General features: G+C 39.8%; 3 protein-coding genes across 3 annotated transcripts; 2 read left to right on the forward strand and 1 right to left on the reverse strand.

Annotated features, from left to right (window-relative positions):
• Positions 1–1840: 1840 nt before the first annotated feature.
• LOC103990711 (large ribosomal subunit protein eL19z) lies at positions 1841–5650 on the reverse strand. The gene is made up of 5 exons (XM_009409951.3): positions 5489–5650; positions 2824–2946; positions 2419–2732; positions 2163–2206; positions 1841–2081 (listed from the first exon to the last, which is right to left on the reverse strand). Exons 1-5 carry the CDS (start codon positions 5598–5600, stop codon positions 2057–2059), a joined length of 618 nt encoding a protein of 205 aa, XP_009408226.1. The 5' UTR covers positions 5601–5650; the 3' UTR covers positions 1841–2056.
• A 1658-nt stretch (positions 5651–7308) lies between these two features.
• LOC103991108 (uncharacterized) lies at positions 7309–9145 on the forward strand. Its single transcript, XM_009410467.3, has 3 exons — positions 7309–7867; positions 8145–8507; positions 8588–9145. The coding sequence occupies exons 1-3, from the start codon at positions 7345–7347 to the stop codon at positions 8962–8964; spliced, it is 1263 nt and encodes a 420-aa protein (XP_009408742.2). The 5' UTR covers positions 7309–7344; the 3' UTR covers positions 8965–9145.
• Positions 9146–10299: 1154 nt separating this feature from the next.
• Positions 10300–11263, forward strand: LOC135616321 (GATA transcription factor 16-like). Its single transcript, XM_065115514.1, has 3 exons — positions 10300–10392; positions 10511–10618; positions 10720–11263. The coding sequence occupies exons 1-3, from the start codon at positions 10372–10374 to the stop codon at positions 10987–10989; spliced, it is 399 nt and encodes a 132-aa protein (XP_064971586.1). The 5' UTR covers positions 10300–10371; the 3' UTR covers positions 10990–11263.
• Positions 11264–15325: the final 4062 nt, after the last annotated feature.

Consider the following 15325-nt stretch of genomic DNA (forward strand, 5'->3'; position numbering starts at 1 on the left):
TAATACTCTTTTAGCTGTTTATGATCAAGTTCTGCTTTTAACATATTATCCTTTTTTCATATGTGAATTAGTTATTACTGTCTTGATGATAACATCAAGTTCTGCTTTGCAACAAATTGAGAAGCACTTGAATCTTGCTACATTGTTGTGTATTCATCTAATTTTTAGGGTTTCTTTTGATTTTTGTCATAATTGTAATTAAGGGCATGGAAAAAACTTCATGCTAAAAGAAAAGCTTAGCTGACATCCTTCTTAAACTGCTTGGGAGCTGAATTGAAAGTCATCTACCAATTGTTACCACTATTTAACTTCAGAGAACAATAGCCAGCTTGAAACCTCCTTGTCATTCTGCTTTGCATGAGGAGACACTTGAATTCGGTAATGAAACACTTTTCTGTGAATAATGATCCACCTTTTTCTTCCCTGGCTGCAACCAAAGATGAACTTAGATTATCGAATTCAAAGATTTGTTCCGGCTTTTGTTGAGTTGTTTTTTGGAATATTGTTGTCTGGAATCCTTTTCTTAGATGCTAATAAATGTCAAGTGATATGAGTTGATATTGTAAAAGATTTGCCTTACTGCACCTTTCTGCATTTGCAATATTGTGATCCTTTCAAGGTCATGAAGCATGATTTTGTCATTACCACTGTTAATCTGCTGCAGTATGTCTCTGCCAATATTGTTGGAGAATATTGCCAAGTAATTTAGCTTTCACTTTGCTGACTTTTAGGTACTTTAAAGTATCTGACCAAGAAGTACTTGGAAGAAACACAATGTGCGGGGTTGGTTGCGAGTTATTGCTTCCAACAAAGATCGCAGTGTTCATGCGCTGCGATACTTAAACATTGCAGAGAATGAGGGGGGAAGATGATGACTAATTTCCTTCGTCCTCCACGGACTGTGTTCTGTGTTCGTTGCAACAGCGCACTGCACACGGATCTAATGGGCGTCGCACATGACATGGCGGCGGTGGGGGCTAGGAGCAAGCCCGAGGCCAAATTCGACTCCTCCGTTTAACCGATATCGAAAACAATGACGAAAGTAAAGGTGCATGAGCAAGGATCAACATCTCAACCGATATCGAGAACAATGACGAAGGTAAATGTGCATCCGATATCGAGAACAATGACGAAGGTAAATGTGCATGAGCAAGGACCAGCGTCTCAATCGATATCGAGAACAATGATGTAGGTAAAGGTGCATGAGCAAGGATGACGACAATGACACATGAGCAATGATAGTGACGAGGGCAAGGGTATACGAGTGAAGTTATTGTTTTTTCTTTTAGGAAATAAGAGATACTATACACGAATAAATGAAAAAAGAGTGCCCAAAATATTTTAGAAAAATTATCCCTAAAAATAATTCATTTTTTCTCTAATATTTTTACCATTTTTAGGTAGAGATTAATATCGCTTTTAAAGTTATAATTTTGTCACATTAATGATCAATCTATAAAGAATAACTACAATGTGAGTTCATTGTCTCATGGTCTTCTTTATTTCGTAAAGCCTCCACAGCAGCCATTTCAATAAACTTTTTTATCAACAATATCACGCTAACGGACAGCTTCAAATTTATATCAAATATATCTGAGGGTACAATTCTTTCGTGAGTAAACCTTCTTGTGAATTACTTCTGCTTGGCTTAGTTTCAGAAACACAATATAGAACTGATTCATAGTTACAAAAGATTATTATAGGAGGTAACCTTAAGAGTTGTGTCACGAATCTGTTTTTGAGTAAATATGCCCACGAAATATTGGGCCTCACAAATCCACTTGCTCAACTTATCACACGAGCAAGGGAAAGATTGACACACCAAAAAAATTAACCAGGGTTATCAAAAATAGGTAATGCCATTACTGAAAACTGACAAATAACACAAGTTTATCCAACTCCATCAGAACAAACAAGTATCAAGAGTCCTAAAAGATGCGGAATAAAAGTTTCGACTAGTTTTTGCAACATCTCACAGTTGGAAACGAAACAAAAGGAATGCTCCACGAGCCACTTGTACCTATTCTGCGACGAATAGTTCTCAGCGTTGTTACTTTTACTTCTTAGCTTTCTTGGGAGCCCTGCATGAGAAACACTTTCCCACATTAGATTACGAACTTACAAGTTCTCTGGGTAAAAGTTGCATGGGAAAGATCCCTTACTCGGATTGAGAAGCAGCTCCTGCAGGTGCTCGGTCTCCAGGCCCCTGCTCACAATGACGAAACAGATTAATGAGTTCAACAGTCGCAAACTACTAGCAGCTTAAACAAACTTTAGTTTCGAGGAAAAAAAAACAACCGGCAAAGCAATTTTAATAATCAGACAGGGTAACCATCCAGAATGAGTAAAAGAACAGTTGAAATCCAGTAAGCTGAATATTGTACGCCAAAGAAAACAATATATAAAAAATTATTGGACCTGAGCCAGGCGTTCCTCTCTCCTGGCGATTTTCCTTTCTCTGCTGGCCTTGCTCTTGGCTCTCTTGGCTTCAAACTGGTCAGACAATGTCTTCTCTCTTGCCTTCTCAGCTTTGGATTTATGAATACTCTCCATCAGCACCCTCTTGTTCTTGAAGACATTACCCTTAACTTTCATGTACATGTCATGGTACATATGTTTATCAATCTTCTTTGACTCACGGTACTTCCGAAGCAACCGTCTGAGAACTCGCATTCTGCGCATCCAAAGCACCTTAGTTGGAAGCCTAGCTTCCCTTGTTCCCCTGCGCTTACCTGGGAGACAAAAAAGATTAACAAAATGTATAGATAGATAAAGATAAATTACAATAAAATTAACAAAGATGAGCAAAAACAAAATTATTACCATATCCAGAATGTCGTCCTTTTCTCTTTGCCTCCAGTGCCCTCCTTGCACGAGATCTCGAATGAATCTTGGTTGGCTTCCTGATGACAAAACCATCCTTGACCAGCTTTCTAATGTTTTGGCCTGCATCGTGAACCCATTAGATAATTACAAGTCCAATGAAAGCAATGGATAAATGAGATTCTTAAATATAACGAATTGACAAAACAAACAATAGCATTAAAAATTCATCTGCAAATGACCATTATAAACTAATGGCTCCATTTCATTTCTCCTCACCCTAATCAAGGATATTTGGGAAAAGGCTGAAACCAAGGTATTACACACAAGATGACAACAGTCATAACTGCGTTTCCATAGTCTTCCATGTTCATCTCTCATGGTAAAAATATTGATTACCCAAGGAACTCTCATCGCCCAATTAGGGTTTTTTCATTCCACACTTCCCCAGCCTAAAAATACAGATGATTTTGTACCAATTATTTGCACATCTCAACTCAAATGACAATGACAAGATACTATTTTCTTTGAAACAACAACAAACTATAAAACAAAAATAAAATAAAAAGTGAAAATTACAAAATGAAGTACATCATTGTCAAAATACCATTCACAAAAGTTCCAGCAGTCTTTTTGTGTCGTCAGCTCCTCCATTCTAAACATTCAGAAATTATTACCTACATGCATACATACATACATACATAGATATATATATATATATATAGACACACATTCAGAAATTACTATACACACACCAAGAATAGAGAACGAGTCAACTCAACTATACAGTTCATGTTTTTACTCTACAGGGCCTAAAAGAACATACTCAAATTAAAGGACAATTTGATCATGTTACTGTATTTCAATAGGCAGCCCAATGCACAAGGCTACTGCCAACGTGAAACAGAAACATCAGATGCATGCAATCTTAAGTTGGTTCCATATATTTGAATGCTGGCATTGAGATCACACCAGAAGTACCTCGCATGTCAAGCACATTCTCAATCTTGACCTAATATTTATATTCAAGCAGTGATACTCGTACATGCCCATTGGCAAAACCATTAAAATGAGATGAAAATATGAAGAATGCAAGAATAAAATTATCTTATCCAGATCTCGAAGTATACAAAGTGAACCGATTGTTATGTTAAAACAAATTCATGAGCAAAAGAGTGGGAATGGCTATGAATATAAGCCTGTATCAACAAATTGACAGGTATAAACACAGTGCACTCATATATTTCCATGTGATCTAGATTGTGTCAAAAAACATAACAATAAAACCTGGGTTTGTATGTCACTCGCATGCAACTCAGGCAGTCTTTAAAATTAATCCTAGTCCCCAGCTTGTTAATCAGAAAGATATGGAACCTTAATATTTCAGCTGCTAAATGCATCAAAAGAACATATTAACAAATATGAAAATAAATTTCCTTGGCAATGTATTAACATGACAAAAGCACGTATTCTCATGCACTACAGCCTATAAGACCATGGTAATCCTTGATCCAACCCAACTTAAGACTGGCCTGGGACTTGTGGGTTTGATTTACAGTTACATAGGTTTAATCCAGCAAAGATAAATTACAAACTGATACATCAAATTCAAAAGTTTAACCATCTTAACCCAATACAACAATTTAATTATCATGACAAATAAGATAGGTGTGTCATTTTCAACTAACAAATTAAATGAGTTATGCTAGCATATCAGATAGCCTAAGTAGGACAAGAACCATGTCATTTTGAATCAACTCGACAGGACCAGTTTATCAAATAGGTTGCACAAATGGTCTTGGTTCAACATTTAATCAGATGAACAAATTGAATTTATTTAGATTTTGATAGTTCATCCATAGTATCTAACACAACTGGATCTGACACAACCCCTTCCAGTCCTAAATACAGGATATCAAAGGTTCGACTATCATAAAATATTCAAGAAATAACGTACATTAACACACCTTTTCAATCAATACTCAGTGAGGTAGTATACCGCTAAATACATCAAACAACAAATTTGCAGCAATTACCTAGCATCTCGCTTGTTAAATCATCCAAAAATCTTTAAACTTTTATTAAAGGGTGAAGAATAAACCTTAGAAACTACATCAAAGGTAAAGAAAGGTTCACAAAAGATATATCCTAAGACTTCTCAAAGCTCACGATGAGAGCAAATGGCCATAACATAACTAGCAATTGTAAGAGGGATAAAACTGGAAAATGCTGGCCTACGACCATTCTATAATCATAAGCGAGGATAAACATTCTGGAACAAAAATCAATTTGCGACAATGCATTATCGAACAACTAATGACAACGCAAAGAATCGTCGCGTTAAAGATTTAGAATTGCACATACGAAGCGCCAGAGCAATAACGTCACCGGATACATCGAAAACACGGGCCTTTACACATAAAAGATTGCCAGAACACCAGACGTAATAAACCTAAGAAGATAAACTATATCTACAACGATGACGAGTCTAAGAAATCATCCAACAACCATGATTCAACCACAAGCAAAAATAACATTCAGAGATACAAAAAAGGAATTGGTCATCTCTGCCAAAGACCAAGCGATCAATAGGCTTAGAATCCAGCGGCTCTATTCGGATCGAGACAACAAGGACTATCAACAACCATAAAGTAGAGCTCCTTACGGGAGTTGGCCATGGAGATCTCGTTGACCTCATTGGGGTCGAGCCACACCTTCCCCCTCCCGCACTTGAGGACGCTGGCGGCGAGCCGCTTCTGGAGCTTCAGCGACACCATCGTGCTCCTCTCCTGCGATGTTCAGAAGAACGCTGTGGACGAATGCTGCGGCGGCGGAGGCCGAAGGCGTCTATTTGTACATCACTCATCTTAGGGTTTCCGAGGGCAAAATCGAAATATCATCTTCTCCTATTATAATGGGCTGGACCATGCAGAGACGGCTCGGCCCATGTGGCCCGTTATTCGAGTTGGTTCGGCGAGACCACGTTGCGAAGTCGGATCGCGATCGAGTAAATACGATTACTTCCGATTCTTTTTTATGTCGATTAGGGTTTGATAGAGTGCCAAATTTGCCCAAATTATAGGAAAAGAAATGTGAAATTTTCTTTTTATTTAATTAAAAAATATTGTAACTGGTTTTATTTAATTAAAAAGTTTAGCGACAATAAAAAATCTCAACTTTATTCTATGTTTTGAATGATTCCGAATGAAAAATGTGTAAAGATTTTGACATATTTCATAAAAAAAAAAAAATTTACTTTGTCTCAAATATAGAATCAAATATCTTGAAAATCTTATAATATTAATAATATTTTTTTAAAAAAATATATTTATAATATATTTAAAAAAAATTTAAGCGTTTCAAGAAAGTAAGGTTTCAAGAAATCGTTTAATAATTAAAACTCGCTAACATGGTAGGATAATATAATAAGATCATTTAGTCTCATATTGATTGAGAAATATCGAAACGAAGGGTTTTCATTGGGTCTCCATGTACGTTCGTTTCTAATTTAGTCCTAGAGAAACTGAAAGCATGCAATTGGTTTTCATATTTAAAATTGATTTGATTCCAGACAAAATCAAAAAGGGATTTTTGATAAATCGATACCAATCAAATCAGTTCAAGATCGATTTATATACAATAAAGTTAGAAGGAAAATATAATATGAAAATAATATATATATATATATATATATATATATATTTCTCAATATTATCAATGATACTTTTAAGCATCCAAGTCACTCCTAAAATGTGCACAAGAGTAGCCCAAAGCACAAATTAACGAGAGAAAGATGAGAGACTTGTCAAGAACATAACTTTTGCTAAATTTATTGGATTTTAAGCTCAAAAAGTAATCAAAGCATCCTCCGAAATATTGTAAAAATATTAAAATATTTAAAAAGAAAAAAATCTCTCCCTAAAATTGAAAGAATAATATATTTTCTCTCCTAACCTGACTAGCTAATCTAATATGGGAAGAAAGGGTCGAGAGGAGGAGGAGGAGGCAGCGGCGGCCTCGAGCTGACGGTCAGAAGGCGAATCAGCACGTCTAGTGGGAGAGGAGGGGCGGCGATGGGTTTCCCGATGAGTTTCTCACGCTAACACCCAAAGCTTCACAGTAGAAACAGGAGGGAACATTGGTTTTATCTTTTACCTTTTTTGCCTTACGTAGTTGTTGCCGTGCCATTTCTACGTCTCTTTGATCTCACCTGCGCAGACCCTTCTCCGCACCCACCTCGGGGATTCAGTCCAAGCCATGGCATCAACGTGGTCAATAGGGGAACTGTTGGCCCCCTCTGGCCATTTCTTTCTCCTCTTTGAAGCAGTGAGCTACTGAGAAGCACCGGCATCCGCACGTACGCTGTCGTCTTGGCTCGTCCTGGAGTTTACGGCTTATTCTGCTCTTTACGCAAGAAAGTTCATCGGAATCTTCTTTGGCTCGGTAGAAGCTATGAGTTGTGGATGTCCGGTAACGATCTAATTCTTTATCGCACTTTCCCCGAACCAAACCTCCGCTTAAATGACGGCTATAGAGGCAGCGGTGGCAAGGAAACGTTGCAGAAGGCGACCGCAGAAGAGGAGGACGAGAAGGAGGGCAGAGGAGAGAGAAGAAAGGAGGATGCGCAGCTCGGTGCAGGGAGGCGACGACGCCAGCGAGGCCAGCGCGGCCTTGGCTAACTGCTGGTGGCGCTCCCTCATTGAGTTCGACGGCGACAGCGAAGGCGGGAGGACGGAGGCCGCCGCGGGATCCAGGGGCGCGGTTGCCTCGCCTCGGGTGCGGGTCCTGAGGGAGCTCGAGCGGCTCGCGGCGGCAGCCAACGTGTCCCTCGACGACATCCGGCACAAGCTGCTGACGTACAATGCTGGCGACCTCTGGCTCCCTGCCGGTGGGATTCCCAAGCACGAGACGGACATCCCCCCTGTCATCACCATCCTGCTGCTCGGGCTTGCCGGCACCGGCAAGACCGCGCTGGTGGATCTCATGTACTGCGTTCTCGGCCGCGCCGGATTCCTGCCTTTCGCTCAGAGCATCCCTCTCGCTGGTAGTTGTTTCTTCCTGTAGAAAGACCTCAAAGATCCGATCTTTCTGCTTCGTCTTGCATCGTTCTCTGCAAAAGTTTCGATCTTTATTGCCTTCTTCTCGAGTGCTTCCTTGATGAGCTTCGACTTTTCTTGCCAAGCATCGGTTCCAGTTGTTGTCAGCCTGGATAGTCTTCGCTCGTTTGGTTCTCTTCTCGGAGAGATCACTCGTTTGTCGATAGATTTCTTTTCCTTACGGGTTGTAGTTGTTTTCACTGATCCGAGGATGGGATTTCGCAGGCAACGACGGGCGGACGCAGTGCCTGGAGGAGCACAACGTGCTGCGGTCTATGCGGAGCGGGTTCTGCATCTTCGACTCCCGCGGCCTCGACTGCGACCGGATGGCCGACGGCCTTGAGGAGGTGGCGGATTGGATGACCGAGGGCGTCCGCCACGGCCAGCCCTGCCGCGGCGCAAACCCCCCCGACGCCCCTGCTCCCGCCTCCGCACCCCCCGCTACGCGCTTCCTCCGCCGACGGGTCAACTGCCCCGTCGTGGTGGCCAACCTCTACGAGCTCCACCACTCCCTCCTCTCCGGCGACCCCCGCCCACTCGAAGCCACCCGCGACCTCTTCCACTACCCTCCCATCAAGATCAGCCCCAGTAAGTCTCACCACAACACCCGACCTCGTCCTCTAATCCCGCCGAAGCATTTCATCGAACACTCATTTTTGTCTGAACAGCCGACAGCCCCATCCTGGTGCTGACGCACGGCGACGAGCTATCGCCGGAGGAGAGGATCCAGGCGCGGGTGAAGACGTGCGAGTACCTGGGCGTGTCGGAGACGAACGGAGTCTACGACATATCGTGCCTCAACGAGCACGGGACGGCGGTGGACGAGATGGACCCGGCGACGTCCTACGCCGTCGCGGAAGCCATCTTCCGGGCCCTGGTGGTGGCGGACAGGACACACCCGGCCAAGGCCAGCATCAAGGAGTGGCTACTGGTGGTGATCACGTGGGCAATGTGCGCCCTCTCGACCTTCTTTGCCTTCCTCTCTTGCTGCTGCTCGAAGCTTGCCAAGGCCAACAGAGAGTACACCAAGTTGAGGACGCAGTGAGGAGGATGATCTCTTGGTTCTGCTACTGTATCTATGGATGGTGGTGCGAAGCAGTGTTGATATTGCAATGATGGACGACTTCTCATCAGATTAGCAGCTGACTTTTCCTTGGACTAACATGGTTCTTTGTTCTTTGTTGGTGGATTTGTGGCATTGCAATATCAACACTGGGTTATGATGCTTGTTTGGTATATTTTATGATGTTATATTAATAAAATGAGCTATATTATACTCCATCATAGAATCAATATAATGCATCGAGTAAATATTTCTCAATAGAAAACAACATTTTTTTTAGGCAGATCATTTACTCAATAGAAAATAACATTTTTTTTAGGTAGATCACTAAGAAAGTTTAAACACTAAATATACAAATATTTTTTATTGAATTATCAATAACAATTATGAAAAATATTTTAAGAAAAAAAAATATTCATATTTTTCTTACTCTTCATAAAAATATAATTTTGGAATCACATCTTCATTAATCTATTAACTAGATGCACAATACCTAAAGTACTTTTTATTTTTTAATAATTTTTTTAATATCAAAGTTGGATCAACTATCTCTATAAAAAAATAATAATTTATCAATGCATCATAAAATATATCGATCGAAATGAACACTGTTCTTGAATCCTACCTTCATTATTTATTTTTTTACAAAAAAAATCATACTTTTTACCTCAACCACCTTTGGTTTTCGAATTTTATAATTATTTTTATTTATATACTATGCTATTATTTTAGGTTAGCAAATGAAAATTTATTTTTTCTTTATTTTTAAGCTTCCAATAAGCACACGTATCTTGTAGTTGAACCTGCGCCGTCAGATCTCGATCAGACGTTAGCCTTGCGCGTAGCTCAATTCAAGTGTTTTACCCATTTCCGTCGTAGTTTCACTTCTCAGGAGCAGGGATCAGCTACATCAAACCAAACAGCAAACGACCGTGTATCATGCACATTCTTGGGTCCCACAGAATTCTCCTCCAATTGGGCAGTCAGAACCCTCCACGTCGTGAAAAGCGAGTCGTTGCTGCTAAACGTCCACACGGCGGATCCACGCTTCTTCTCACATCCGCCTAGTCCGTTGATGCGGTAAGGTGTACCCTCACGGGGATTTAAATAAGCCGGTCGTTTTTTCTCCCCGTACTCTCATTGGCTTCGGCCGGATGCCTTATGCGGTGACACCTCAGCTTATTATATTACTCCACGGCGTATTTTTTAACGATAAATAATTCGTTTTTTTTTTGGCGTCTCTCCCTCTATTGCTTTCTGTTTCCCTCCACTCTCTTCGCTCTCAGGAGTTCTCCGCCTCTCTCTCACACCGTTCCCCCACTATATATATAGAGAGAGAGAGGAGATGCGTGAAAGCGGAGGCCATTACCAATCACAGTGAATCAGGGCATGATGGATCTAAGTGACATGGTAAGGCTGGTTGTGCTTCTGTTCTTGTTGTGTCGTGGTCTTGCTCGCTCTTCATGTTTGGTGATTCATGCGATTGTTTGCGGTGGTGTGTTGTTTCTTGCTTCGATTCCATCTGCAGGCTTCGTGTGATGCAAATCCGAGGAGCAGCGATCGCCAGATCAAGAGCTGTACGGATTGCCGAGCCACAAAAACCCCTCTCTGGCGAGCTGGCCCTACTGGCCCCAAGGTACTATCCCTGAGTCGTTTCGGTCTTTGATTGGCGATCGGATTTTCCGCTTGTTTCGTTCGAGTTTTACGTTGTTGATCTGATGATCTGTGCGATGGCAGTCGCTCTGCAACGCTTGTGGGATCCGGTACCGGAAGAATGTAAAGGAAGCCGGAATGAAGGTGAAGAAGGAGAAGAGAGAGATCAGCGACGGAGGAGGCCGGAAGAGGTTTGGTGTGTATCTTAAGATGCAGATGTCCGGGTTGGGTTTGTGGAAGCAGATATCCATGATTGGGAAACGGAGGAGATGGAGGAGGAGGAGGAGAAACGTACCTGGGGAAGAGGAGCAGGCCGCCGTCCTACTGATGGCCCTCTCGTCTGGCTTGCGATAGGATTTGAGCCTCTATAAGATTATCGCCACCCGATTTCCTTTTCTTGGTGGAGAAACGGAGGTTTTCTCCCCGTTCTACTTTGTCATGCTACCGGCAACTTGGTGAAGCATCAGGTTGCCATCTTAATTATCTTCTTGCCATTTTACCTCGCCCTACTACGCTGATTCATCCATGTAACTTCATCAGTTCGTCCTCGAGCTAGGGAAGCTCGCTACCTCAAACTTCATGAATAATAATATCTTCCAGGTTTTGCATATTTTTGCTGATTATTAAAAGCCACGAACATATCGGAAGCAAAATTAGGTTTGGTAATATAATCTTTGTACTGTGAATGTTGATTGAAGCAAATTTTCTTCGAGTCTGTCTTGTTGTGTGCAAGAATTTAATTTGCCTTTTGGAATGGTAGACCTTAGTCACTGATCAGATTTTGAGTTTTATGAACTCTTTCATTTGAAGGTTATTTGAAGGGAAAGGTTGCTTACATTATCCCAGACCGTGCATTAAGGTGAGCTTCGTATATTTGGTCATCTTTCTCTCAACTCAAGTAGTCAATGTTGTGAACAAATTACATCATCCCAGACCTTGCATTATAGTCTTTGTATTATGCTTGTTGATGCAGGTAAACTTATTTGTGTCCGTTTTGTTGTGAGCAAGAATTTGCTTTTGGAATGTGGGTCAAGAAGTCAATGATCAGGATTTCAGTTTTTTAAATTCCTCTATTTCAAGGTTATTTGATGCAAAATATACTTATTGGCCATTTCTTTTATAAGCTTAAGTAGTCAATGATGTTGTAAGTCACACTCACTGAAGGGTCTCAAGAAGGTTTGTTGATGATTGTTGGAAATGAACAAGCTGTGGATGCTGTTTGTAAGCATCTAAAATATGAAAAGAGGGTCCACAGGGCAGGAAAAAATGGTCCCTTTCATGTGGATTGACTTTAAGTGGTTAGTATGGTCTGGACTTGTCAGTTTGCTATGGTCATCATCATTGTTGGAAGCTGTCATTGCTGTTTGTGACAGGAAAACATGTGTGAAAAAGATCCAAACATTGTTGGAAGCTGTAGCTCGATAATTTTACTCACTGTGGTCAGTTTTAGCAATTTGAGTCTTCTTCTATACAATTATAGACTTCCGATACTAGATTGTTGTAGCTTGATATATTGTGTGTTGCTAACAGTAGATGTCCTTTGGATAGTATCATGTTGATAGATGCTTGCTCCAGTGAGAATCTCCATAGGCTGCTACCTTGGTTGGTGAAGGCCAAGAAACCTTCAAATTGCAGCGCTCAGTTCTAAGCTTTCAATTGTTTAATCTCCCTGCCTGCTTGTCCCTCTTGTCTTTTATCTTGGCTTTCCCATGCTTCACTTGTCCTGCCATCAGACTTGTCATTTTATGAAGAAGGCATCACTTTCCGGCACTCATGGAACATTCCATTTTCTTCTCATTTCTGTACTTTTTCTTAGACTATTTTGAATTATACATCAGACACCGTCTTTTCTTTTGAATGATGATATGTTGCCTAATTCTCTTCGTGCTTAATTTTATCAGATATGTTCGTGACTCAAATCTTCATCACTTGAATCGCGATGTGTGAAATCTTGGCCACTTTTCAGAAAGTACAGAACAAAAGTTTATTCAGAAACACAAGGTACGAATATTTAAGTACACCGCCAATCATGCAAGTTATTATGTTGTTTGCTGATAGGTGAAGAGTAATATGTCACACGTTATATCATCACATGGTGACACGTGGTCGACCGATCGATCATTAAAAGTCATGGCAATCATATTAACGATTAGATCATGAGATATAAGAGTAATATGTGGTCGAGCGATCGATCATTCGAATCTCGTAATTGACTTGACTAATCTACACGGGTGCAAGGGTCGATGGACATCACGTGATGTCTTTGCCCGAAGTGTCGCACACCCTCCTCTTGTTGTCGGTGACTCTGGGCATAACCGTTTCCGGAGTCACCTATATAAAAGGGACCAAGTTGTACTCTCAAACATAACTTTACTTAAAATTGACTTGATTATCGAAAGGGTATTCGTTACCTCTTGATTTAGTTTTACATATTTGATGTTCTACAAATTATAGTTTGAATTAAGATGGATTTGAAATGAATCTTGATTGGATCCAAATCACTATCTTACCTTAGACAACTAGAATCTGCGCTAATGTGTCCACAAGAAGAATAATTTTCTACTAAAATTAACCCTAAAAAAAAGGTCGACCAGATTAAAACAGTTTCTCATTTTTAATATACCACAAAGATAGCTTCAAATGATATTGTTGATAGTTAGATCTTAGGCTTACCAGGTTGTATTAATCATGAACTACTTCAAAATCTTAGATACACGAAGCATCTCAAGATCTGGGCTAAATTAGTTTATTTTGAATGAAACACCAGCCATGCTTGAGAAGATAAGATCATCACATACTATGGATCAGTACCTTGCAAAGAGAACATTAAGCTTGACTGCTATCTAACTTTTCAACATGTTTTGTATCTTTAATTTTCTTCAAAGATTCTTAAGACATCTACAATTGAGATTCTGTATGAGAAGACGATAATAAAAAGGCTCTGATAGACAGTAATAGGTTCCAGCAATTTATGCTTTGAGTTAAATTCTATCAAAATGCAAGATTCAAAAAAATAGAGCATCTTTTCCCATACCATTTAGAGCATCTTCCCAAAAAAAACAGATGGTGACAGAGAGGAAGGTATAAAGAAGATGTAAATGAATATTTAATTATTTGGAATCACCATCACTAGTTGAGATAGACCTTTAGAATATGTAATACATCCGACAACGTGAATATCGAGAAAAGATTGTCGGTGAAGAAAATAATTAAAGTTGAATTAAATCTCCATGCTTTTTTTAAGAGAATCTTCCTTGGATTCATTTCAGTGTGGTCACTCAAAACTTTTTAAGTTAGCTGGCATGTGTTAGTTGTTTACAAGTAGAAAAAGTATTTTTTAAATAATTCATGATTAAAAAATATTTCTTTTGTGATTTGTGATAGTGTGGCAAATCTGGTCAGCCTGTTTTGTTATTTTTGCTTGGTTGGTGTCTCCTATCAAGTATTGTCATGAATTTGGAATTTTAGTAGACATGACCTTCACAGGCTTGTTCATATGGAGTAATACGAAATAATTCAGCATATAATATAAAGGAACCGGCCGAGGCATTTAAAGTTTACATCGTATCTATTCGATGTTATGTACATGAAGTGGATGAATCTGTAGATTTACTATGATAAACCTGGGTTAGAAAAAGCACTTTTGTTATTTGTACGAAATGAGAAAACCCAGAAAAGAAAAATAGAGTGGAAAAAGAAAGTTTTTTCTTTTTTTTCTTTTCTGCAAATTCAGATCTGGTTCCATTGATATCTCCTAACTTATTGATCAAAAGATTATTTATTATATTTTTAAAGAGTTTTCATAATATGTTTGTTAGTAAAAAAAGTCATTGATGTCTTGATCAATCCAATGTGATCTAGACCCATATACGCAGGGTTGTCCGAAGTACCTTCGAGATGAGGACGATAAGCTCTGAAGGTGTCACCTGTACTAAAATCGAGATCGAGAGAGATTTCTCGATCTAGTCCATTTGATGCGTACGTTAATAATTCGAAGTATTTAAGCGTGAACATAAGTGATCAAAAAAAATTATCTCATTGATCATTATGTTGAAGATGAATTTTTATATATGATCATAGAAGAATATAATATTTAATAGAATAATATTATACAAAGATGTAGTTTTTAATCATCCCTATCGATCACCTTTTGTTTTCTTATTCACGTGGATGATAAGATGAGATAATTTTAAATTATTTATCTTGGATTTATTTTAAATTTTTGTTCATACAAATGAATAGGTGGAAGGTTACCTAATTTTTTTTTGATTAAGTGGTAGTATATTCTCTATCGCTCTTATTGCAATTCAGATTTACGTTCGATTCTTTACTCGATTTAGGGCTGTGTTTATAGTTTCAAAATATAAGATTTATGACGTCATAAAAAAAGACCGGTTAACTCATTATTATATTACATGACCATACGACAATGTTCAAACCAGCCATTATGGACCTGCCAATTGGCCCTCGTCCGAGACAGAGCGAGATGGTCCATTTCTTAACGCCAAAACAGTTTGTCGCCTCAAGCTTTTCGGGTGGGCGCAGTGCACTCGTGAGTCGTCGCCGAGTCATCGCGGCCACGCGTTCCTTTCTTCCCATTGGAACAGAGCGGGCCACAGTGCAACAGAAAGCACAGTCAATGTTTACCTAACGCGCGCATTGGTGAACGACCTTCACTTGATGGCGACAA

This window comes from Musa acuminata, chromosome BXJ2-7 (assembly GCF_036884655.1).
Source record: "Musa acuminata AAA Group cultivar baxijiao chromosome BXJ2-7, Cavendish_Baxijiao_AAA, whole genome shotgun sequence".
In the NCBI taxonomy this organism is placed as follows: Eukaryota; Viridiplantae; Streptophyta; class Magnoliopsida; order Zingiberales; family Musaceae; genus Musa; species Musa acuminata.